We start from the raw sequence: 23,882 nt of genomic DNA, 5'->3' as shown, positions 1-23,882 counted from the left end.
GACAGTACTCACCTGTCATAGTGGATGATAAGTGAAATAGCCTCAAACAGGATGGCATTTTTAGCATTTGAGTGCTGCACCTTCTTTGACTTTGGTGGCTCCTGGGCCTTATTAAGAATGGTCTCCAGACACTCTACCAGACGGCCCTTGACAGCACCATCTTCTGGTGGAGGGTAACACTGCAGCAAGCGCAACAGCTTGCAGGAAAGCCAGGGTGCCGGCACAAAATAGTAGGTGTAATCCTGCAGATCGGTGGAGGCTGACGAAACGATCTGGAGAACAAACAGTATTTATCATTGAGATGAAACCGTCTGCAGAGCATCTGTGTGGAAGCCTGCTCTCAACCGTGCAGTAAAACCTTGGGCCCTGTAACAGCAGAACCTTCCCGGTCGAACCCACTGGCTGGCCTTTCTGTGTGGAGTGTGGCTCCCCCCACAGTCCAAACACCGTCAGTGGTTCCCAAACTTTTTTTCCTAGGCCCCCTTTGTTTTACAAGAACCCCCCCCCACACAAACACATCCTCCAACCACACACGCCCATATTTTGCCCCGTTGCGGTTTATTTCACACCTCAAACATTTAGTAAACACATAAGCAAATACAAGTAAACTGCAATAAATTACAGGTAGTAATAAAATAAACTACTAACTCTTTTACGCTACGTCCGCACCTACACGGGTGTTTTTGAACACGCAGCTGTTTCGTCCACGTAAACGGCGTTTCGAATCACCAAAAACTGAGATTTTTTAAAACTCCTTTTTTTGCGTTTACGTGTGAACGAGGAATACAGAGTTCGTCACGCAACGTCAAAGCTATGTGCCTTTTTCACGTCACGCTGTGGCCACGTTATTGTTTACATGAGATGAATTGCAGAATGACAGATAGAGACGAAATACTGTTAATCTGACTGTCTGCAGATTTACACGCAGTTACTGTCCCTCCATTACAAAGGCAGAGGCGTCACGGTGTCATTATTTTACATGTAGTTGTTTTTTTTCCTGTGTAATAATATTCAACATTGCATCAATACATTTTTCAAAAAAATGCTTCTCTGTGCAAAATAGGTTTAAAAACAAACAGCTGTGGGATCCTGTTTGTCCGGGATTTGAACCGGGGAACAAACTGCGGCAGGATCAGCCTGATGTTATTTGTATCCCGCTGTAACTTGATTTAAACAGCCCAGCGCTGCTCCCGACGAAGGAAAGACCAATCCTGCAGGGAGACCTACCTCGGCACCTGTGCAGGTGAAGCCAAAGGGCAGATTTGCTTCACCATATTTTCTAGTCTTTGGCTTGGAATGAAGTTGGTTTGGAAACATATTCAGCAATGCTTCATCTCCTGCTTTGTGTTTGTGTGGGCGCCCCGTGCTAGCAGTGTCCAAGCGTTTTTGGGTTTTTTCCCTTTTCATACCGCACCCACCCCTGCAATGGCTCTGGGCCCCCCCTAGGGGGCGCACCCCACACTTTGGGAAGCTCTGGGTTAAGTGGTGATTGTAAATTGGTGCGAATGTGCGGTGTGAGTGGTTGTCTGCCTCTCTGTGTTAACTCGTGACAAACTAACCACGAGTTGGGATCTTCTCCTAACTGATTTATGAATGCAGCACTGTTGATTTGGATCTGCTGTGCAACACCATCGAGAAGCTGCTGGTTCATTCAGCTCTGCAGGTGGAGGGTGCCTTTCTGCTACTACTGATGGAGAAGTGTACACGGCATATTTGAACAACAAACAGGAATAAATGAAGGATAAAAAACCAGTGTGTGTTTTTCACCCCTCTTATTCACCAAACGCTGTGTATTAAATATCCCAGATATCCATGTGGATTTACTGTGCAGGAGGCCATAGTCTGTCTGTGTATTTATCTGGGAGGCTGCCTTGTTTCTTTGCGAGTAGAAAGAAGAAGCGGCTTAAATGTAACGGCCAGTCAGCGGGTCCAACCCTGCAGGTTCAGCTTCAACACGTGACTGACTCGGTACATCTGGGAATCCTGAGCTAACACCGAGACTAATGAGCAGCATCAACAGTCAGAGTTACAAACATGAACATTTTACATACAATTGTTTCTGACACTCACCCTGCTGAGGCGGGAGACGGCGAGGGAAACGCACGTCTTAAACTCGTCTGGATTCTTCTGGCTCAGGCAGGTGATGAGGGAGATGGCTGCTGTCACTACACCCTAACCCCACCCACAAAGAGAAAATGAGTAACCGCACCGATTCATCACAGCGGAGACAACTGGTACATCACAACATGTTTCAGTGGCTCATTGAAAAACAGACAAATGCAGGCAGAAAATTGAATCATGTGAAAACAAAGTGCAGGACTCTGAAGTGTTACAGGGTTCATTCAGTCATTGTTCTCATTATTCTACAGTTAAAACGTTCCGGTAAAAACAAATACCACCGCTGCTTTGGCGCCTATACAGACTTATGCTGAGTCACTAACCCAGTTCAATTTATATTGTACCAAGTCTGAACAACAGCTGCCTCAACAGAGTTCATATCAGAAGATAAAAAAGCTACAATATCAGAAGGAAACCCAACGATCGCCCTGTGAAAAGGCACTCGGCGATAGTGGGAAGGACAAACTCCCTTTTGACAGACAGAACCCTCCGGCAGAGCCAGGCTCAGGCAGGGACAGACATCCACCCTGTCGGTCGGGTGAGGGGAATAAACTGGCCAGAAGGAAAACTACAGGGGATGTACAAGGATGTACCGTCCACTCGGTTCCTTAAGGAGCCTTTTTGTGTTGTTTGGCTAGCGGCACTGAAACAGCTGTGATGTTCATTTTAGTGAAGCTCTTTATGAATGAGAAGAGTGTGGAGGAGAGCCTGGTCAGGTGACAGGATGGAGTCAGGAACAGATTTTTCCTGGTGTGGCCAGATGTACGAGCGGCACAATCGGCTGCTGCGATCAGCTCTATCTCATGAACAGAACAATCTTTCTTTTTCCAAGAACATCACACCACAAACAGAACTATGATTCTTAGCGAATGCCATCAGCACGTCTGCAGGGAAAGTAGGTTTGTGTGTGTGATGGGGTGATGGAGTAAGACCTCCCCAAACACCAGCAGCTGTTTGGCTGTGCTTGGGTTACTATAAAAGTGATCGCTTAGACTGATTTTGGTTTCCTTATATCCCACCGAGTTATGGTTCTGTCACTAGTTAGCTAACATAAACAAATCTAAGTGTATGTTACCATCAACCAGCCAACCCGATGAAGTCACGCTCAGCACTGGCACAAGATGGCGCTCAACATGTTTGAAAGCCTTTAAGCTCTGGGAACCACTCCATGCTCGGATTGGTTAGTTCGTATTCATCTCTGGCTCTCTTCCACAGCGCGTCTTTGGCCTCCTCATGTAACCACCAGTCACAGCAGATGGCCCCGCCCCTCACTAAGCTTGGTTATACCGGACCTTTCCTCCTATTCAAAGAGTTTTTCCTTCCCTCCGTCACCAAGTGCTCTCCCACAGGGGGATGTCTGATCGTTGGAGGGGTTTCTCTACATCACTGTAGGGACTCACAATATAAAGTGCTGTTTTTGTGATTTAGCATAATGTAAATAAAACTGAAATGAACCAATGACACGTCCACAGGTGCTCAGCTGGGCTGAAAGGTTAGGATTTACATGACCTAGGATATTATCCTTCTTAGAGTATTTACTGAGTTCTAATGCTCTAATGATAAGGGGCGATCGTGGCTCAAGAGTTGGGAGTTTGCCTTGTAATCGGAAGGTTGCCGGTTCGAGCCCCGGCTCGGACAGTCTCGGAAGGAACACTGAGCAGAACAAGCGGCCCACGCGATGCTAAGTCCTCCACAGCATGAAGGGTCCTGCTGCTGAATGACCTCTGTGCTCTTACCATGTGTTGGTCGTTGAGTAAGTGCACTACACGGGACGTCCATTCACCCATCAGCACCAAGTCGGGAGAAGTCTTATAGAGCCGCAGCAGACAAAGGGCCGCTGACTGTTTCACACTGTCCATCGTATCACTGCGTTGCATCACATTCACAGTATCACAGTTAACAGGAGTTAATCTAAAATAAGTACAAAAACAACCCAACAACAGTGAAGCATCAAAAACACTTACCCTGCAACCAGTATCCGAGGGATCTCACTGGCAAAGGCTTCGGCCATCTCACGGCTTCCCACGTTCGCAATACAGTGAAGCGCCAGGCACATGAAGGTGGGGTTGCGGCTGGACAGGTCGTTCTTGATGGCGTTGTTGATCAGACGGATTAGCTCACTATTGCTATTCACCAGCACTGAGATGAACAGGTAGCCCTGGACAAATCCACATCGACAGTAACAGTGAGTGGCTTTCAAACACAGCGTCCCACAGCGTGTGCTCTGCATGTGTCACGATTTTGTGGACTAAGCAGTTTACACCAGCTGCTGTGTCACCCACGTTGTGTTATGATGTTAGCACACTCACAGGTTAACAGGAGCTGTGTCCCAAAACCTAAGCCGCATCCTTCGGAGGACCCGGCCTTTGCGGTCTACGTGGGCCGGGTCCTCCGAAGACCGAGAAGGCCGGAAGTGCGAGGCTGTGAAATTAGACGGTCTAGCCTTCAGATCAGCGTCACCGCGGTCTCGGTGGAGTTTAATAAACTCGGCCATCTGCTCCTTGCTGTCTAAAATATAACAGGACACTGGAGTAAACTCTCGACTGTCTCACACTTCTGTTTAATCAGTTTTCTGTTTGACGTTTATTCAGCGGTGTGAAAACCACCCGATGGGTTAATAAAGTTTTATTTTACCTAATAACTTTAAATCTCAGCCAAACTGATTTACTCAGGAACCAATCAAACACCGAAAAAAGCCAAACAATAACATTTTTAAGTTATCTGAGTGACTCATATATCATGTTTAACCTGAGCAGCGAAAGACGGCGGTGGGTCTGAAAACGATGAAGCTGGGAGTTCGTTGTTCTTAGCGGCTTCAGTGACCCTCGACCTCCCGGTCAGCTGTCGAGCTGGTGGGTAACAGACGTCTCCGAAAACGTCGGCGCACTTTTGCAAATATGCGATGTTTTGATAAACCGAGCAGATATTTGAGGTTTACACAGATTCATTCTCGCCTGAAAATATGTTAAACGTTTATTTTGTGACCCAGAAAGATTAATAACAGTAATATTAAAACTAACTAGCTGCCGCCATTGATGGAAACTGGAATGGTGGGCCACGAAGGACACACCCGACCCATCCTTCAAATTCGGGGAAATGAAGGACGGATTTGTCGGCCGCATTTGAAGGAGTCGACGAACTGGGACAGCCTTCATCACCTGGCTGTGACGTAATCGGCCTACAAATGCGGCCTCAGGAGGACGCGGCCGACATTTTGGGACATTTTTGTTCTGACATAAACGGTAGTAACCAGACCGAAAAGCAGCGCACATTTCGCTGCTTTTTTTTCCTGGGCTGTGATACACTTTGGATTCTAGCCAATCATTTTACGTTTCCGAGGATAGTAGGCGGGGCCAGGTACGTACGTTCTGTTAGAGCAGAGCTACAGATTAAAAATGCCCAAGGCGAAGCGGTCAAAAGTCTGGCTGTACTTCACAGCAAAAGATGCAAACTCAGCAGCAACAAGTGCTTTAAGCTGATACTGTGATACTGTCAAAGGAGGTAACACCTCGAATCCGATGAAACACCTGGCGACGCATAGCGTTTTTTTAAAAGCCGAGAAATGCGCCGTATTTGATAGCTTGCTGCGAGACCTCACACCGAGCGCATCTACTGCGGGTGTGGTGCCTGTTATTGGACCCGGAGTTAGCAACATCCCCCAAAAACCCGAAGAGGAGAGTCCTGGCCCCTAGCCCTGCCAGTGTAGCAGAAATGATGAGGATGATGATGATGCAGCAGCAGCCGTTCTTCTCTGCGTGAGTAGCTTAATGTTGCACGTGTGTAATTTACGTTGAGTAGGCTAACCACGTTATTACATTAATGCATGTAAGGTGAACTAGCAAACATCATCATAGCTACATGCGGCTGTCTTCTTGTTTGATGGCAGATGCTCCCTTCACCCTGGCCAAAAAGGCTAAAATGACCAAAGAAAAAGTGGGAAACAGCTAAACATGAGAGGTTTAGGACAAAGTTTGTGTTTTTTCCATTGTTTAAGCACTGCTTCCAGCCAAGAGTGATGCCATATATGCCCCATAGCTGCAGAAAAGGCTAACATTGTTATCTTTTTACAAAAAAAACAGCTGAACATGAGAGGTTTTTGGACAAAGTTTGTGTTCTTCATTCTTTAAGCACCGGTTTGAGCACCGTTTAAGCACCGGCACCATTTCAAAAGTACCGGTTTGGCACCGGTATCGGATAAAACCTAAACGATACCCATCCCTAGCTACGTGTGCTCTCACACCTGCAGTTGAACACCTGCACCGAGACCCTTTGAAGCTGGTCTCAGTACGGCTCCAAAGGAACTCCAGAGCCGTTTGTTTATTGTGTGAACGTGATCCGAGCCCAGGTGTACGCTGCAACACTGTGTGAAACAAACCACAGGAAGTGCTACAGGTTTACACACTTGTTTGTAAACTTGGTAGAAATCAAAGTTCCCAGCTCGGATCAGGGTGAAGGTCTGGAGCTTATTAGCGGTCGTGTTGAGTCAGTCGCAGCCGTCACTTCTCAAACCACATGGATCCTGAATCATCCTTATTCTGCTAACTAAACATTTCCTGTTCCTGAGGAAACTCTCCACACCCCACAGTCAGGAAATGAAAAGGTCTCAGCAGCAGAAGGATTTGTTCTGCAAACATTTACTTCAGTTTTTTCAAACAGCATTTCAAAGAATACATGAATCCACACAGGGCTTCATGTTTTTTCCTAAAATGTAAGTATAAATAAAAACACCCTGGAAAAGCGTGCGGCGGTGACGAATCACAGCTGGTAGTGACGTGAAGTAAAGGACTACCACGTTAGCTATGTCACAAATAATCTAATTCTGTTTTTATTCAATAAAACAGGGAAATGATGCTGTCAACACTCTCATGTCTTATATCTGGTGAGCCTCAACGGGTCAGGGATCGGGTGTTTGAGTCCCTCCTGTACACTGGAGCAGAAGTGGGCCAGCTGTGAACGCTTGGTCACAGTGTTTAGTGGACACGTGAAAAGTGGAAATGCAGCCCATGTTCATACAGCACTTTTATACTGCTACGTAGCACTCAAAGGGCTTTTATACTACACACACACACACACACACACACACACACACACACACACACACAGTAGTGCAACACTTGCATGCATCTCACACACTGACATGCATTTAAAGAACAAGACTACAACGCTGTGAAAGACTTACAATCTGTTTCTCTGTGTACTTGTTGGAGCTCAGCAGGTTGACGGCCTCCATGTGTCCAAAGTCAATGTCATGGCCAAGCAGAAAGATAAAGAGCAGCTTGCAGACATACTTCTTCTTGCTGTAGCCATCCAAAGCCTTGTCCCCTTTGAACTTGGAGCGGATGTTGGCCAGCTCTTTATTAATCCGTTTGATCTCAGCCTCCTTGCTCTTACCTGATAAGGTTAAAAACACAAAGACACTCGTGTAGCATCAGCATTCAGAGGTGGACAGATCTGGCCACTGAAGGCAACTTTAAGATCGCGCAAACCAGCAACAGCTAATCGTGAGACCGTTTTCATTTTTCTTTGACTGAAACTATTTGACAAAATGTTTGGATAACTACGGAGCCCTGCAAGGGACATAGGAGAAAAAAATGAAGATGAACTTTTGAGAGATCTCACAAAACGTCGAGCTGGTGGGTAACAGACGTCTCCAAAAACTTCGAGCACTTTTGCAAATATGCGACGTCTTGAGATGAGATGAGAGAGCCTTTATTTGTCACTTGCAGGTCTTTTGCCCACAACCGAGATGACAGACCTTGCCAACCGTACATACAACACAAACATCACATTGGGGAGACAGGTCAGGCCAGGTAGCGAGGAAAAAAACATCGAAATGTGTAACACAGAAGGATAATACAGGAATGCACAGATATCAACACACCACAGCACAATAAACACAGACAGCAACATGGGAAAGAGTTCCAGTGTGTGCATCAGATCTGGGACCGAGCAGATATTTGAAGTTCACACAGCTACATTCTCGCCTGAAAATATCTTTAAAGTTTATTTTGTGACCCAGAAAGAGTAATATTAAAACTAAGCCTTCGAATTGGGACAGCCTTCGTCACCTGGCTCGTCACCTATCCCAGGACTGCAGCCAATTCCAGTTTCCAACAATGGTTTAATATTACTCTTACTGCGGTGTTAAGCAATGCAGTTGAAAAATTTGGGTGCACCTAACTTTTGTGCTGATGTGCCTAAGAGAAAAAGTTAGGCGCACCGGTGCAACCGTGGCAAAGAGTTAGTCTAGAGCAGCGGTCTCCAACCTTTTTTGCGCCACGGACCGGTTTATGCCCGACAATATTTTCATGGACCGGCCTTTAAGGTGTCGCGGATAAATACAACAAAATAAAACTAAAAAAAGAAGGTTTATTCATAACACACGTGAAAAGACCCAGGAAAACAGAGTTAACGATAAAAACGATAACAAAATAACGCTGAAAACCAATAAAAACCCTGAAAACTACACATTTCACACCTGAGCCTCAACTCTCGCGGCCCGGTGCCAAACGACTCACGGACCGGTACCGGTCCGAGGCCCGGGGGTTGGGGGCCGCTGGTCTAGAGCCCTGCCCTAGACTTGTATTTCTGACATTAATGGTAAGACGGAGGTGAGTTGTGTGCTTCTGTTTCTTAGATTGTATCTCTGTAGCTGCCACGTGTCCCCTGCTGGGACTATACACACAGTCTGATTAAGAAATTCCTCATATAAGGAATTCCAACAGGTGGTTGGCCATGCATTAGTGTAGGGTCCACCTGATTTGGTGAGGGTGGATGTGGATTTTTGAAGCCTTGCAAGAACTCTGTCAATGTTTGTGATAGAGATGGACCGATCCGATATTACGTATCGGTATCGGTCCGATACTGACCTAAATTACTGGATCGGATATCGGAGAAAAATAAAAAATGTAATCCGATCCATTAAATATCACGAAAGCACCTCACAAAACTTGCAACACGCCGTAACTCACCTCAGAACGTTAGCATGTCGGAGCAGTATGCATCACGTGATAGAGCGGCTGTGGCATGCGCGACCTGTGGTCTGGATAGCATTTGGAGCTTCGCTAGCAACCCGGCATTTCATCTCCGACAAAGTTATCCCCGAGAGAAGTAAAGCAAGTGTGTAAGTCCATCTCTGAATGTTTGTAAAGCATTCCCACGTTAAGCTTAACGAGCGACTGCCTCTCGCTCTCCGGCTGCTACTTCAATCGTGAAACTGCTTAAATGATCAGCTGATCGGCTTTTCTGTCTCGAGTCCGTCTCTCTGGTTTGTTTTTGGCCCACTTTGCACCAGAAAGAGGAAACCAGCGGCTGAACAACAGCAGCACGTTTAAGCTTGATCAGCTGTTGTTAGAATTTATTTAATATTACTTTCTACACCAGGATCTTTTTCTACGTAGCTGACGCTGGTAACTGTGCAGGGGCGGATCTAGCAAAGTTTAGCCAGGGGGGCCGATAGGGCATTAACTGGGAAAAGGGGGCACAAAGGCATACTTTTCTTTCTTATTCTCATTTAAAATGTCGAGCTTTTAATAAATAATTATCTGACACCCAAAGTTTTAATTTGATGTAAAATGAATAGAAGTCCAATTACTGTATATAGTGACTATTAAGTCTAATATATATACCCTAGTAAGCTATAGTACTTTTTCCTTTGGGAAGGTACCATCTGTGCAGTCTGCAATTTTGTTGAAGAAAGATGTTGAATCTATTTAATATTTCTTGAAAAATAATTGATTTCTGTGCATTTTTTTTCACACTGCATCAAATTAAGGTTGATTACGTCGATTAAGCATCATGAGGTGGAGCGTGAGGGGTGGTTCCCTATTTTTTATTTATCTATTTTTGTTGTTGCTGGGAGTTGGAACCCTATTAGTTAGGTTGCTTAATATTTATGCTAAGTACTCTTTAAAATACCAGAATAGGGAGGATGGTGTAGGTTTAAGTTTATTAGATTGATCAGTATTGCTGAACTATGAAATATTTTTTTTGTATACAGGTATAACAGAATAGCTTTAGTGTAGTTGTTGTTTTAAACTTGAGTATGAACTTATACAAAATGCAGCAAGATATTTAAAAAACAGTTTTGTTGATTAAAAAACACTATATCGGATTCATATCGGTATCGGCAGATATCCAAATTTATGATATCGGTATCGGACATAAAAAAGTGGTATCGTGCCATCTCTAGTTTGTGACCAAGTCTAGGTTATCCCCACAACATGGGAACCAATGTAATCCTCTATAAAGGCTGTCTGGTTGTCTGATGGCTCCTACTTTTAAATTGCCCAACTTCCACACATCTTATGTGGTCTGTGTTGAAGCCACTGCAGCCTAAAGCGGGAAAAACAAACAAAAAGCCCTCCACCTGCTAGCAGATGTACGTACGGTATGAAAAAGAAACCCCTAGGAAACACTTTTCTCATCTAATTATGCTCACAAGATTTGAAACAACACTTGACTCCTGACCGTGACACTAAAATGTCCCCTCAAAGGTGGGTGTCCACAATATCCAGCCTTTCACAGCTGAGCGCCTCTATCGCTGGTTTTTGGTATAAAAACAAACAATTTTCAATTGTTGGGAAACAAACCCAAAAATGGAAAGTGTGAAAGCCTTTGTGTGAGTCTTCACCATAAATTCAACAAAGTTTACAGTGTAAACAAAGCAAAACAAAAGTAAAACTGAGAACCGCTTATTGTCCAAGGGGAACAGAGGGTCCACGACGGGCACTACGGCCTAAACGGAGTTGGCAGTTAGTCGTCTGTATGAATCAGACCTGCAACCTGTGCAACTGCTGTTGACCTTTCATGTTTTCTGTCAAAACACGGATGGAACGAGCTCGACCGACTTTATAATGACCATGTTTTTACAGCTATGAAGCCACTATGTTTCTGCAGGATTTCTATTGTTTTATCGCTCAGCTCTAACTGCAAGACAGAAAGCAGGAATGACTTTACTCCATTCAACACACTGTTAAAATAACTGTGTGATGACTCCCGTTGTTGCTGTTCTACTATGTTTCCATCAGGAACCTGTCCCAGCTGTCATGGAGTGAGAAGCAGGGTAGACCCTGGGCCAGGCTGCCGATCTGTAAAACTAAAACTGAAGTGAACAAATAAAGTCCAACTGAAAGAGCGCCGACTGGACTGGAGCCAACGACTCTCAGTGTTACCAACAGCACCGCTGTGCACCTGCTAGCATGTTATTAAAGAAATGCATTAAAAAACTGAAATAAATACTGGAGGCTGTTTGTTAGTGTCGGTTTAACAGAATAATACTCTGACTTGCTCTCACTATCCATCCTTTATTCAATGTTCTGCACCCCAGCAAATGAATAAACTCTTGTTTGGACGAGTGTCCCCATGAAGTCAAACAGGCTGGGATGAGTGAGGTCAGTTAGAGAGCCTGCATACTGGATGAACATTCAGGCTCGCTCACCACTGATATTTGACAATGGTGTGTTGATAAAGTATCGCAAAAGGAAGATGACACATTTCTGTATCAATCTTTAGTCTCGCTCTGCTGTGAGCTCACATAGATGAACTGGAAGGCTTTGGGATGTTCCTGCAGAAAAAAATATCCCATTTTAAAATTGATCCAGTAAGATCCCCACGAGGAGTTTCCTCAAATACAAAGCCTCACAATGTTGCCAAATACCTGGCTTCAGCTGGGTTTAGGCTACGGCCCATCTTGGGACATTACACGACCAGATTTCACAACAACAACTTCCTGTTTCATGGCAAAATCTCCATGCCACTTTTACTTTACAATATGAAGCAACTATTGTTTTCAATTGGTGCCATGTTCATAAAATCGAAATGAACTATAAGTGCTTCGGCCCTATCAAACAGAACAGACACAACAGCGTCCTGATCATGATTTTGGCCATAATTAACCAAACATGATCAAACGATACTGAAAACACATGTTCTGCCACAACAAGCTCTCCCTAAACCACTGCCTGACCATTAGGGCTGAACGATATATCGCATTTGCGATAATATCGCGACATGATCAAGTGCAATTTTCTAACCGCAAAGGCTGCGATTATACTCTGGACATGTCCAAATTCATGGGCTGCATCCTCCTGAGGCCGCATTTGTAGACCGATTACGTCACAGCGACGCGCCGAAGGCTGTCCAAATTACTACCATATCCCAGAATTCATAGCGCGGCCCAGCCAAACTCCAGTTTCCAGCAATGGCGGCCGCTACTAAGTTTTAAAATTACTCATACTAATCTTTCTGGGTCACAAAATAAACTTTTAACATATTTTCAGGCGAGAAAGTAGTTGTGTAAACATCAAATATCTGCTCGGTTTATCAAGATATCCCATATTTGCAAAAGTGCTTCGACGTTTTCAGAGGCGTCTGCTACCCACCAGCTCGACAGCTAGCCGGGAGCTCGAGGGTTACTGATGCGGCCGAGAACGGCACAACTCCCTGCACATCATTTTCAGATCACCGCGGAGTTTCGCTGCTCGGGTTAAACGTAATATATAAGTCACTTAGACAACCTAAAAATGTTATTGTTGGGCTTTTTTCAGTGTTTTGTTTGTTCGTGAGTAAATCGGTTTGGCTGAGATTAAAGTTATTAGATTAGATAAAATAAAACTTTATTAATCCCCCGGGTGGGTTCCTCCTTGGTTTTCACACAGCTGACTAAACGTCAAACAGAAAACTTATTAAACAGAAGTATGAGACAGTCGAGAATTTACACCAGTGTCTGGTTATATTTTAGATAGCAAGAAGCAGACGGCCGAGTTTATTAAACTCCACCGAGACAGCGGCGACGCTAATCAGAACTAGACCGTCCAATTTCACGCCTTTAAACTTTAAAGGCGTGTTTGTGTGTGTGTTTATACAATTGCTATTATCTTTGCACTTTATGTGTAATGTTACTGACTGCAGAGATCAGTAAGATGTGTGTATTTTTTATTTATTAGTTTTATTTATTTAATATTATTTTTTAATTGAATGACTGTCTAGTAGTTCACAGATGTCGAAAAACTGAGTGTGGTAAAGCCACTGATTTTGTTTATGTATATTTCTGCAATCTGCACATTGTACTGACTTTCATTTTAATGTTTACACCAGGGTTCCTTGTCAGCACTTTATGCTCAGATGTTTGTAAGCTAAAAATAAACTATTGTGTATGTTCAAATATACTGTTGTGATTGAAGAAGTTAAATAAAAATGTCAGTCATCAATTCATGCATCACCTCATGTCATCATAACAGAGGTCTGTCTTCCAGGAAAGAACAGTTTAAAATTAATGTAATATAGTATTGGCCATACTATATGATGTATTGCTTGTCTTTGTTTAATAATACAGAAGACAAAGACCTTAAAAAATAATCGCATATCGCATCGCAATCGCAATATTGGGGCAAAAAAATCGCAATTAGGTTATTTTCCATAATCGTTCAGCCCTACTGACCATGTGCCTGCATTTGCCAATCACTGACCTAATTCGTGTTTAGTCTGAAGAAGTAACACTACAGTTAAAGACAGATCTACTTTCTGCTTAAACAGCTATAATGTTAAGCAACACTGGAACAGCAGAAGCCAAAGAGCTTGTCAGTAAAAGACATTTTTACCATGAAAAGCAATGATGATGATAAATGAATGGGATTTAATCATGGGTCATCCTGCAGCCCGCCTTCCTGCTCAAACAGCGATAGACGGCTACCAACCAGCATGGCTGATGAGTTAAAGCTTTCTAACTACCATCTGCCCAAGAAGTGGTACACTCCCCAACTGGCCAGGCAGCAGACAACTGTTTCTAACAGGCTTCCATTAGCACAGATACGCCTCATCCAGTACCTCCAAATGAAATATAAAGACAAAAAACAACCAGTTGCACAGTCTGATTTACATAAGTGTGTTGCTGACATAACAAGACTGAAATTCATTCTCACAGGTTTTTGTCAATAACATTCCAATACAGCCTGTCATGTTATTACTATTTATTTCAAATGAGTATTTGATAACATGTAATCCAGTGTATTTCCCAAGGCTACAAATCACATGTGTTTGGAGACGTCTGCCTGCCTGATACAGCACGTTTGAAAACAAGTCATCTAGACGCCTCTGCAAATGTTTGCAATATTCGTCACTTTGAACATTTACACTAGTTGTTGGTCCACATTTTTATTTTCTGCTGAATTTCTCTTTAAATGTGCCCAAAAGGCAGAATAACACAGTGAAAGCTGGAGGTATCAAACATTCGACCATGAAGTAGCCATTACTGCCTGTCAGTGTAAGCCTGGAAGAACTGTCAGGTGTGCAGTGACAAGCACATCAAGCACTGGCATGTGTAATCACAGCAAAAAGGAAACAGTAGATGGCAACTACTTCCTATATTCTTGTTACTACTCAGTAACAGTGAAAAGTGGTATTCACGTCATTACTGGAATAAATATTACTAGGAAACTGACAAAAAAAGACATTTATATAAAACTTTGAAGTCAATTGCTGGATATATGTAGCATTTTGTTACACGTAATAGTATTGTTTATTATTATTTTTTATACTTTGCTCCTTTTGTTGTTGTTTTAAATACCAACCACTGGTTTCCGTGTGAGCTTCAGTCTTCCTTCCCTGCATGTGGAGCGTCCTGACACGACACTAAATTTCAATGAACTTTCGTCCCCGAGCTCTCCAACATGTACAACTACACAACAGGAAGCGTTTGATCAGCGCCGCCACTCCAAGCCTAACATCGCTTATTCTGTTCCTGCAGGTGACTTCACCACCGTCACGTTACTGTCAATACGTAAGAAATCATTGATTGTTTCACTAAACGTTACCAAACTGATTTTTTAGATACAGCTTTCTGCGTCGAGGTTACCACATGACAACGCTGCATGACGTGTGAGACGATCACCAGCAACGACATTAGCCATGTCAACTTTGACGACACAATGAAATAACAACACATATGATGAAGAAGCATACAGAAAGGTAACTCACAGTTTCTAATGTCCGAAATGAAAACAGCCAATCCGCGCATTCCATCTCCTTTCGACACAGCCGGCATGTCTGCAGGTTTCTGTCCTCACTCTGGCCTTCTCCGAAAAACACTGATGCCGGTCACCCTCTCACAGCGGACTGGAGTCGACGATGGCAAACTTGATGTTTAGTAGTAGCCGTTTGCCTGTCTGCAACTTTGTGACTGACTGCTGCCTACCAGGTTCGGTCGCTGCTTTTAGGTGGGTAACTCAGGTAGCATTTACTAGATCCGCTGGATGGCAGTCTATCAACAAGTAGCGGGATAAGTTAACGTTATCCCTGTTAGCTGGCTTGTTTCCTTGGCTATGGCAAGCTAACGTTATTTCATTCAATCCTCATCTACCTTGGATTGGAAATTACGTATAACTCATACCACAAAAATTTGCTAAAGATAAAAACGGCTACTGATAAATGTCTTAAAGCTAAATGCACTCAGACGTGTTAGTAAGAATGCTGTCCGAGAGTATATTGTTCAATTACTTCGAGTCACGTAACGTAAAGCTAGCTTAACAGCTAGCTAGCTGACTAGCAATATCATTCAAATACTGGAGCACATCACCGGTCGATCGGAATAACTCAATAGAGCGTCTCAAATACCAACCAGCGGTCGGACTTCCTTGAGCTCTCTATTCGCGCACTAAATTTGGTTAAAAATATTATGTCCTGAATAGCTGATGTCCGCTCCAATTCGTTAGCCTGCACTGTACGGCTCGGATCAGGCTCGTGACAGCAGAATAACGTGACCGCGCAGCACTCCCGTGAACGCCTACGCTCCTTTTCGTCGTTCGAGTGGACCCTATTGCTGATTGGACAACTTGCGGCAATATGTGGCTGTACCGACACAGTGCAACTCTGCCATGAACCCATTTGTATGGAAAACAGGCTACGACTGAGCGACAGGGAAACCGGCCCGACGGAAGTATGCTAAAAGTAGGCTTTCGTATTAACAGTGCTAAGCTGTAGTGTCCAGTCGACAAGTGTTTTATTGTCATATACAGATAATCAGTGTAGCAACATTTACCTGTAATGCTCGTGTTTCTCAGCTTTACATGAACATGTACAAAGTGTACAGGTATATTAAGAAAGAACATAACAATAATAAAATAAAAAATAATAAAATACCCAGTATTACATTTTAAGAGAATTTAAAATCATTTTTGGTGTTTACAGTTTGTGCAAAACTGCAGTGAGGATTTAACCATAAAAGACGTTATTGTTTTAAATAATATGTGAGAACTGAAAACATCACATGCAAATGACATGCAGTTTCACCTGCACAGGTATTCATTGGTCCTCGTGCAATGAGATTCCTAGCACAGGTTTCCAGCTAATGTGTCTGTTTACCTGCACGTTTCCATTCAGTTATTTGGGAGCGGTGGCACTCAGATATGCCATCTTAGGACCGTTCAATGGACAGGGTCAAAAAGTGTCTAAACAAAGGCATTTGAAACCAATAACATGATCAGGTCTTAGATTCACAGCATTAGGACATTGATCTACAACAATGCTGCAGTTCTGTGGCAGCTGGCAGCAGATGGCTGCATAACATTTAGGATGCAACATGCAGCACTGAGCATCAATTAAAATATTAATCATTAGATTGCACCACTATGTCTGATACCAATTCAATTCAATTTTATTTATACAGCTCCAAATCACAGCAACAGTCACCTCAAGGCACTTTATATAGTAAGGTCGACCCTACAAGAATACATACAGAGAAAAACCCAACAATCATATGACCCCCTATGAGCAGCACTTTGGCGAACAGTGGGAAGGAAAAACTCCCTTTTAACAGGAAGAAACCTCCGGCAGAACCAGGCTCAGGGAGGGGCGGGGCCATCTGCTGTGATTGGTTGGGGTGAGAGAAGGAAGACAGGATAAAGACATGCTGTGGAAGAGAGACAGGGGTTAATAACAGATATGATTCAATGCAGAGAGGTCTGTTAACACATAGTGAGTGAAGAAGAAATACCCAGTGCATCATGGGAATCCACCAGCAGCATAACTAAGGGAGGATTCAGGGTCACCTGATCCAGCCCTAACTATATGCTTTAGCAAAAAGGAAAGTTTGAAGCCTAATCATTTTTTTTTTTTTTTGGCCTGTCCCGTTTGGCTCTTTTGCATCAGAATTGTTGTCTAAAGGCAAAGAAAGATGCCCAACGGATTTACTTTACCAAATTGACCATCCCAGCCTTGCCGTAATGGTCCATTTGATTCACCTTTTATTGTTCATTTTATTTTCACTTACTGAATACGAGACAGACTTGACTGGGGGAAAGAAGGGGAGAAAGAAAGAGGGAAAGAGAAACAGCTGAGAAGAGGGACGGGGGAGAAGGGTAAAAGACAAAAACCAACAGAATAAGCAGAGAAAAAAATCCATCTATCGATCACCTGGATCACCTGCTGAGAAAGAAAAAAGAAAACAAGCAGAAGAGAACAAGAGTAACAGAATAAACAACATCACAATGATATATGGGAATATGACAGTAAATACTAAATATTAAACATTATTGTGCAGCACATAAGATCAACAGAACACAGTGTGCTTTGAGGTAGGAGCCAAAAAGGGTGTAGTTTGTGGGTGTGATCACCCGTGTGTACACCTGTGAGCATGGACGCGCTTGTTTTTTAAAAGGTTCCTTCATGTAATAATCTGCTAGAGGATGTGGGGGGGCCACAGCCCCGTCCTCCAGGGCATGAAGCAGGTATGGAGGAGATCAAAACTCCAGACATCCAGAGGCCCCCAGAACACAAGAGACCAAGGAAGACCAACAGAGGGGCAGCCGCACCACTGTCCCAGTAAGAGCTGAGGAGAGTCCCAGATGGCTCACTCAGCAGCCGCGGAGCAGAAGCCAGGGGGAGTTGCAGTGACGCGCCCGTGAGCTCCGCCGGCAGCCAGCTGTGCCTGAGTGACCGAGCCCCAGGCCGAGACGCCGGGGGCACCCCACCTCCGAAGTGGCCCGAGCGAGCCCCAGGCTCCAGGCCCCGATAAGCGGCCGCCAAGGAGTGAGCCGGTGTGTACCTGGACGCCCACCCCCAGACACAAAGAACCACCAACGCACCGATGTCTGAGGGAGTCCGCCACTGGCAGGGGAAGTGGTGGTAGGGGGAGATAGGCCTCCAAACCTTGGAGGGCCTGAGATGTCCCCAGAGAGGTGGCGTCTGACACCCAACCTGACATATAGACACAGACATACAGGCACACACAGACACAAACATCCATTCCCACCCTCATGCTCTCATATGCACTCACTCCACACTCAACCAACGTGGAAACAGACATAAAGAGACGCTGTACACACGATCACACTCCCCAAGCGTACTCTACAAACCGGGTCTAGGTACCCTTGCCCCTGGAGGGGGGAACTGCACCCAGACCCAGGTGGTGTTACCCTTTTCCCTGCGGTGGGGGGAGGCAGACCGCCCCGACTCCGCAGCAGCAGGGAGGCCCCACACTCCAGACCGCAGTCGGACGGCCAACTCCTCCTCCTAGCCCCCCCGCTCCAGCAGGTCGCAGAGAATGGGGGTGAGAGAAGACTCCAAACCTCCCTCCACCCGCTCATTGTAGTGTTGATGCATGTGTGTTCTAAGGTGCATTTAAAACCCAGGAGGGCATGGAGCTACCTGCCAGAGAGCAGCAGGTAAGCGCATGGTCCCTCCTGCTAGCCCTCAATGACTAAGTGTATTTAAAATTGAGAGGTGGGCAACGACGCCAGGGGTGGGGTGTACACCCTGATGGTACTTTGGACTCCGTGTATCGTGCCCACCCCCAAGATCCTATATGTATGTGTAATGAGAGTGTGAGTAATGTGAATGTCTAAGTTGTGGGATAAAATTGAGGCAGAGGCAGCCAGAAGGGGACAGAGGGGGGGGGGGGGGGGGGGGGGTAGCCTCCTCTGCACCCTGGTGACATACCCCTACTCCAAGGTCCTGCATGTGTGGGTGGTTGTGGTGGAGCGGGAAGAGGGAGGCAGCTGGAGATGGGGAGGGAAGGAAGGGAGGGGCAAGTGACCCCTCCCTGGGGCCAGCTCCCCCGCTGACCCCAGTAGGCACCCCCATACTCCGCGACCCACCAGGGAAAGGGGGCCCAGGCCCATCCAGACCGGGAAGCCTAATCTTAAAAGTAGAGATAGTGTCTGTCTCCCGAATCCAAACTGGAAGCTGGTTCCACAGAAGAGGGGCCTGAATACTGAAGGCTCTGCCTCCCATTCTACTTTTAAATACTCTAGGCTCTATAATGTTATACTGTGGACATTTATGTGCTTTCTGTGCAGAGGAGGGGTTTTTTTGTTTCCTGTTCTCATGCTGTCCTCCTGTAGCCCAGCATAAGTAGAGGTCTCTTTTTTTCCTCTAGTTATATTTTATAGTTTGATGATTTAAAGTAGAGATGGACCGATCCGATATTACGTATCGGTATCGGTCTGATACTGACCTAAATTACTGGATCGGATATCGGAGAAAAATAAAAAATGTAATCCGATCCATTAAATATCACGAAAGCACCTCACAAAACTTGCAACACGCCGTAACTCACCTCAGAACGTTAGCATGTCGGAGCAGTATGCATCACGTGATAGAGCGGCTGTGGCATGCGGGACCTGTCGGTGGTCTGGATAGCATGTGGAGCTTCGCTAGCAACCTGGCATTTCATCTCCGACAAAGTTATCCCGAGAGAAGTAAAGCAAGTGTGTAAGTCCATCTCTGAATGTTTGTAAAGCATTCCCACGTTAAGCTTAACGAGCGACTGCCTCTCGCTCTCCGGCTGCTACTTCAATCATGAAACTGATCAATGATCAGCTGATCGGCTTTTCTGTCGCAAGTCCGTGTCTCTTGTTTGTTTTTGGCCCACTTTGCACCAGAAAGAGGAAACCAGCGGCTGAACAACAGCAGCACGTTTAAGCTTGATCAGCTGTTGTTAGAATTTATTTAATATTACTTTCTACTCGAGGATCTTTTTCTAGGTAACTGTGCAGGGGCGGATCTAGCAAAGTTTAGCCAGGGGGGCCGATAGGGCATTAACAGGGAAAAGGGGGCACAAAGACATACTTTTCTTTCTTATTCTCATTTAAAATGTCGAGCTTTTAATTATTTAATATTTATCTGAATCTTACACCCAAAGTTTTAATCTGATGCAAAATGAATAGAAGTCAATTACTGTATATAGTGACTATTAAGTCTAATATATACCCTAGTAAGCTATAGTACTTTTTCCTTTGGGAAGGTACCATCTGTGCAGTCTGCAATTTTGTCGAAGAAAGCTGTTGAATCTATTTAATATTTCTTGAAAAATAATTGATTTCTGTGCATTTTTTTTTCACACTGCATCAAATTAAGGTTGATTACGTCGATTAAGCATCATGAGGTGGAGCGTGAGGGGTGGTTCCCTATTTTTTATTTATTTATTTTGTTGTTGCTGGGAGTTGGAACCCTATTAGTTAGGTTGCTTAATATTTACGCTAAGTACTCTTTAAAATACCAGAATAGGGAGGATGGTGCAGGTTGAGTTTATTAGATTGATCAGTATTGCTGAACTATGAAATATTTTTTTTGTATACAGGTATAACAGAATAGCTTTAGTGTAGTTGTTGTTTTAAACTTGAGTATGAACTTATACAAAATGCAGCAAGATATTTAAAAAACAGTTTTGTTGATTAAAAAACACTATATCGGATTCATATCGGTATCGGCAGATATCCAAATTTATGATATCGGTATCGGTATGGGACATAAAAAAGTGGTATCGTGCCATCTCTAATTTAAAGTCTCACACACAACCCGTCAAAAGGGGAGGGGGACCGGCTGCTTCCAGACCCAGATAGCAAGGAGACATTGAACTAATGTTGATTTTTCATCTGATCCATCAGAATCGTCAGGATTGAAATGTCAAAATCAGTGTTGAAAGAACATTAAAATACTGATGGAACCTGACACTGACAGTGAAATAACATTGATTCACTGTTGTTCTGTTATCGTTGATTGTTGATCTATTTATAGTTGACAAGGTGACAACAATCACGTTGAAAAACCATCGATTTATGGTTGAGCGGGAAATTAAAGCTGCTACCACTTGGACTATTCCATAGCACCCCTCTCACAGTGGTACGTCCCATCAGGCTGCGGGAAAATTCCATTTAAGCTCAGCAGAGTTGACCGGACGTTTTGTCAGAACACCGGAGACACAGTCTGAGTTTGTGCACGACACTCTCGGCTTTATCAGATAAGAATGTGAGAATTTAGTTATTCGTTATTGGAAGGTCGACGTATGTATGATATTACTAAAGCTAACTTAAACAGAAGGAGAAAAGTATAAATTTCACAGACAACACCAACGCTGAACAAAGAAAACATTTCCATGACCCACATTCATGTCTTTCCGTTATAAGGCGATTTGCTTTTGTTAGCCGTGCGGTCGGCTTGCTCTCGCTCTATGGCTGCTGTATACAGAGTTAATTCCCACAAACGATTTACAAATGTGTGCAATATGATCCAGAAAGTTGCCGCTACAAATGCATACAATGCGTGTGTTACACTTGAAGCTTTGACCGCACCGGTTTCCATTTATAAACACGTGAAAGAGTCACCTGAGACCGAATGATCACGTGACTTTACATTTCCGCGACTTTAATAATGAACGTTCCTACCTGGAGCTTATCTTGAATAACATTATTTTCCTCTTTTTATTGACATTGTTTTTTTTTCCATTTTCTCATTTCAGATCAGTAAAGTACAATCGACCCATAAACAAGTAAGATACTCGTGTCTTCAAATTATTGCTAGTTTTTAAGCATTTTTGTGTGATGTAAATTTTACTGTAACTTAAAGCAAAATAAACAAAAAACACAATACTGATATTTTGTTTTCTTTCAGACCAAATCCCTTATACAGTTACAGACTGATGATGAGCAACCTCCAAAATCAAAGGTTTCCCCAGGCCCCACGTGTGAAAGTACCAGGTAATAATGTAATGTTTAGTGTGTGTATATATGTGTGTGTGAGAACAGGAACCTCTGTAGACGAGTTGTATGTAATTTTTAATTTTTTAAACATTTTTCTATACAGGCTCCACCACTCTGCAGTCTGCCCCCCCAACTCACTTCTAGCAACCATCATGATGCTCGGGCCAGCTACCGGCTCCTTTCGCCAACCTACACAGCTATGCGACCTCCCCAGCAAATAGTCTGCGTTCAGTACCTTCTCTAATGACGGTATGCTTTGAAACAATGAGCTGCATCACAATTTCATTGTAATCTTAACTTCAAAACACTAATTTATGCTGCTGAATATCATCATATTTTGCTTTGCTATCATATACCATTTATATGTAAAAGGCTAAATTGTAAACAGTTTTAACAGATTGAACTACTTAAACCTGAATGCAAAATGTGAAGCCATCACTTATGGATATAGTCTTTTTTTTCATCACAATGCTTATCCAGTTTATCACAAGCCAGTATTCTTTGTGTTATTGTTCTTGTCAACAGATGCAGCCTTCCAAAAACGTAATCATGATAAACGAGCTGATCAGAGAAGTCGGGGACCTCCGTGAGGAGTTCAGAGCCTTCGGTTAATCCTGCAGCACTGACCCTGTTGATGCTGGGGTATTGCCTCTGGATTAGCCATTTAACAACATAGATGAGATGAAGTGCAATGACCGGAGGTGAATAAAGCAATGGTAAGTTCTTAAAGGTTCTGGTACTTTTGTAACCCAGAACTTTAGAAATTGTCAAATTCAGTTAAACTGCTTAAAATGGCCTTCTCCTGTATGTTCTGATTGAATATACAACAGCAGGCTATCATTGGGAGATCCAACAAATAGAAATAGAAATACATTTCACTGCCAGTAGTTTGGTTTATTCATTATTAGAAAATTAGGCTTTGAGCTTCTCAGCTAATGGCTCTTTGAGAATCAAAGTGATGCAGCAGTTTGCTGACTTTTTCCTTGTGACTTTCATATTAATCCCATAATTTCTCCCTGCTGAAGACAACTGACAAGAGGTTATTCATATTTAAGCTCTAATTTGGCCTTTTCCCCCTTCTTTTTGTGTTTGTGTCCTAGATGGCCTGACTCAGCCGGTGGGGTAAACGCTGTTTCTGAGTTTGCCTTTGGCCAAGCTGTGCAGAAATGTCTCCTCTACGCTCCAGATCACATGGGTGGTGCAAGATGCCCGATATCCAGCTCGATCCCTGAGTAAACTTAAAATAAAATAATAAGTGACCTATAACCAATACCTGTAACAAAGAAACTTTTTTTTCTTAATGTAATAAATTACTTTGTTATTGATACAGATGTCTGTCATTTTTTTATTTCATAATGCCAGATGCTTCATATTATAGGAATATTATTATGGACATGACAAATTGTATTGTTGTTTCAATAGTAACCAAGGGTGCGAAGTGATGGAAAATCAACATCAGACTTCAACAGTGATTCAATATCTGACATTGTTTCAATGTTAAAGGGTGCACGAGTGACGTTAGGTCAACGTCAGATTTCAACAGTGATTCAATAGAATCACCTGATATTGACTAAACATTGAAACGATGTCTCCTTGCTATCTGGGGATAGAGCACATTTCATTCATAATGTTGTCAGTCCAAGCCCATCATGTATTCATGATTTGAAATGTGTGAAATCCCAGAAATAAACCCTAGACAAAGTGAATCTGTGAACGAAGGTGTAGGTCTGTTAGGTTATGTTGTGGTGATCCTTGGGTTGGGGAATGGGTGTTCATACTGGAGTGCAAAAT

At 43.6% G+C, this 23,882-nt stretch overlaps 1 protein-coding gene and 1 long non-coding RNA gene across 5 annotated transcripts in view; one reads left to right on the top strand and one right to left on the bottom strand.

Moving 5' to 3' along the window:
• ap2a1 (adaptor related protein complex 2 subunit alpha 1) overlaps window positions 1-16,025 on the bottom strand; it is a 37,163-nt gene extending 21,138 nt beyond the window's left edge. For 2 of the 3 annotated variants that reach the window (XM_026166222.1, XM_026166223.1), the window contains exons 1-6: window positions 15,094-16,024; window positions 7,298-7,509; window positions 4,083-4,276; window positions 3,855-3,984; window positions 2,071-2,172; window positions 13-272 (exon numbers count right to left, since the gene is read on the bottom strand). In XM_026166222.1, the coding sequence (XP_026022007.1) occupies window positions 13-272; window positions 2,071-2,172; window positions 3,855-3,984; window positions 4,083-4,276; window positions 7,298-7,509; window positions 15,094-15,160 (965 nt within the window). In that variant the 5' untranslated portion in view covers window positions 15,161-16,024. Of the gene's footprint in view, window positions 1-12; window positions 273-2,070; window positions 2,173-3,854; window positions 3,985-4,082; window positions 4,277-7,297; window positions 7,510-15,093 lie in introns of all 3 variants that reach the window. The other variant, XM_026166221.1, reaches the window with a different exon arrangement.
• Window positions 14,595-23,361, top strand: LOC113021510 (uncharacterized). 2 transcript variants are annotated; one of them, XR_003272309.1, is made up of 6 exons: window positions 14,595-15,084; window positions 21,851-21,880; window positions 22,003-22,088; window positions 22,195-22,340; window positions 22,617-22,807; window positions 23,192-23,361. It is a non-coding gene; the product is annotated as an uncharacterized LOC113021510 (long non-coding RNA). The 2 variants fall into 2 exon arrangements; XR_003272308.1 differs by lacking the exon at window positions 14,595-15,084 and adding an exon at window positions 21,111-21,360.
• Window positions 23,362-23,882: the final 521 nt, after the last annotated feature.

Source organism: Astatotilapia calliptera, chromosome 4 (assembly GCF_900246225.1).
Source record: "Astatotilapia calliptera chromosome 4, fAstCal1.2, whole genome shotgun sequence".
In the NCBI taxonomy this organism is placed as follows: Eukaryota; Metazoa; Chordata; class Actinopteri; order Cichliformes; family Cichlidae; genus Astatotilapia; species Astatotilapia calliptera.
This window is presented reverse-complemented; position numbering and strand designations above follow the sequence as displayed.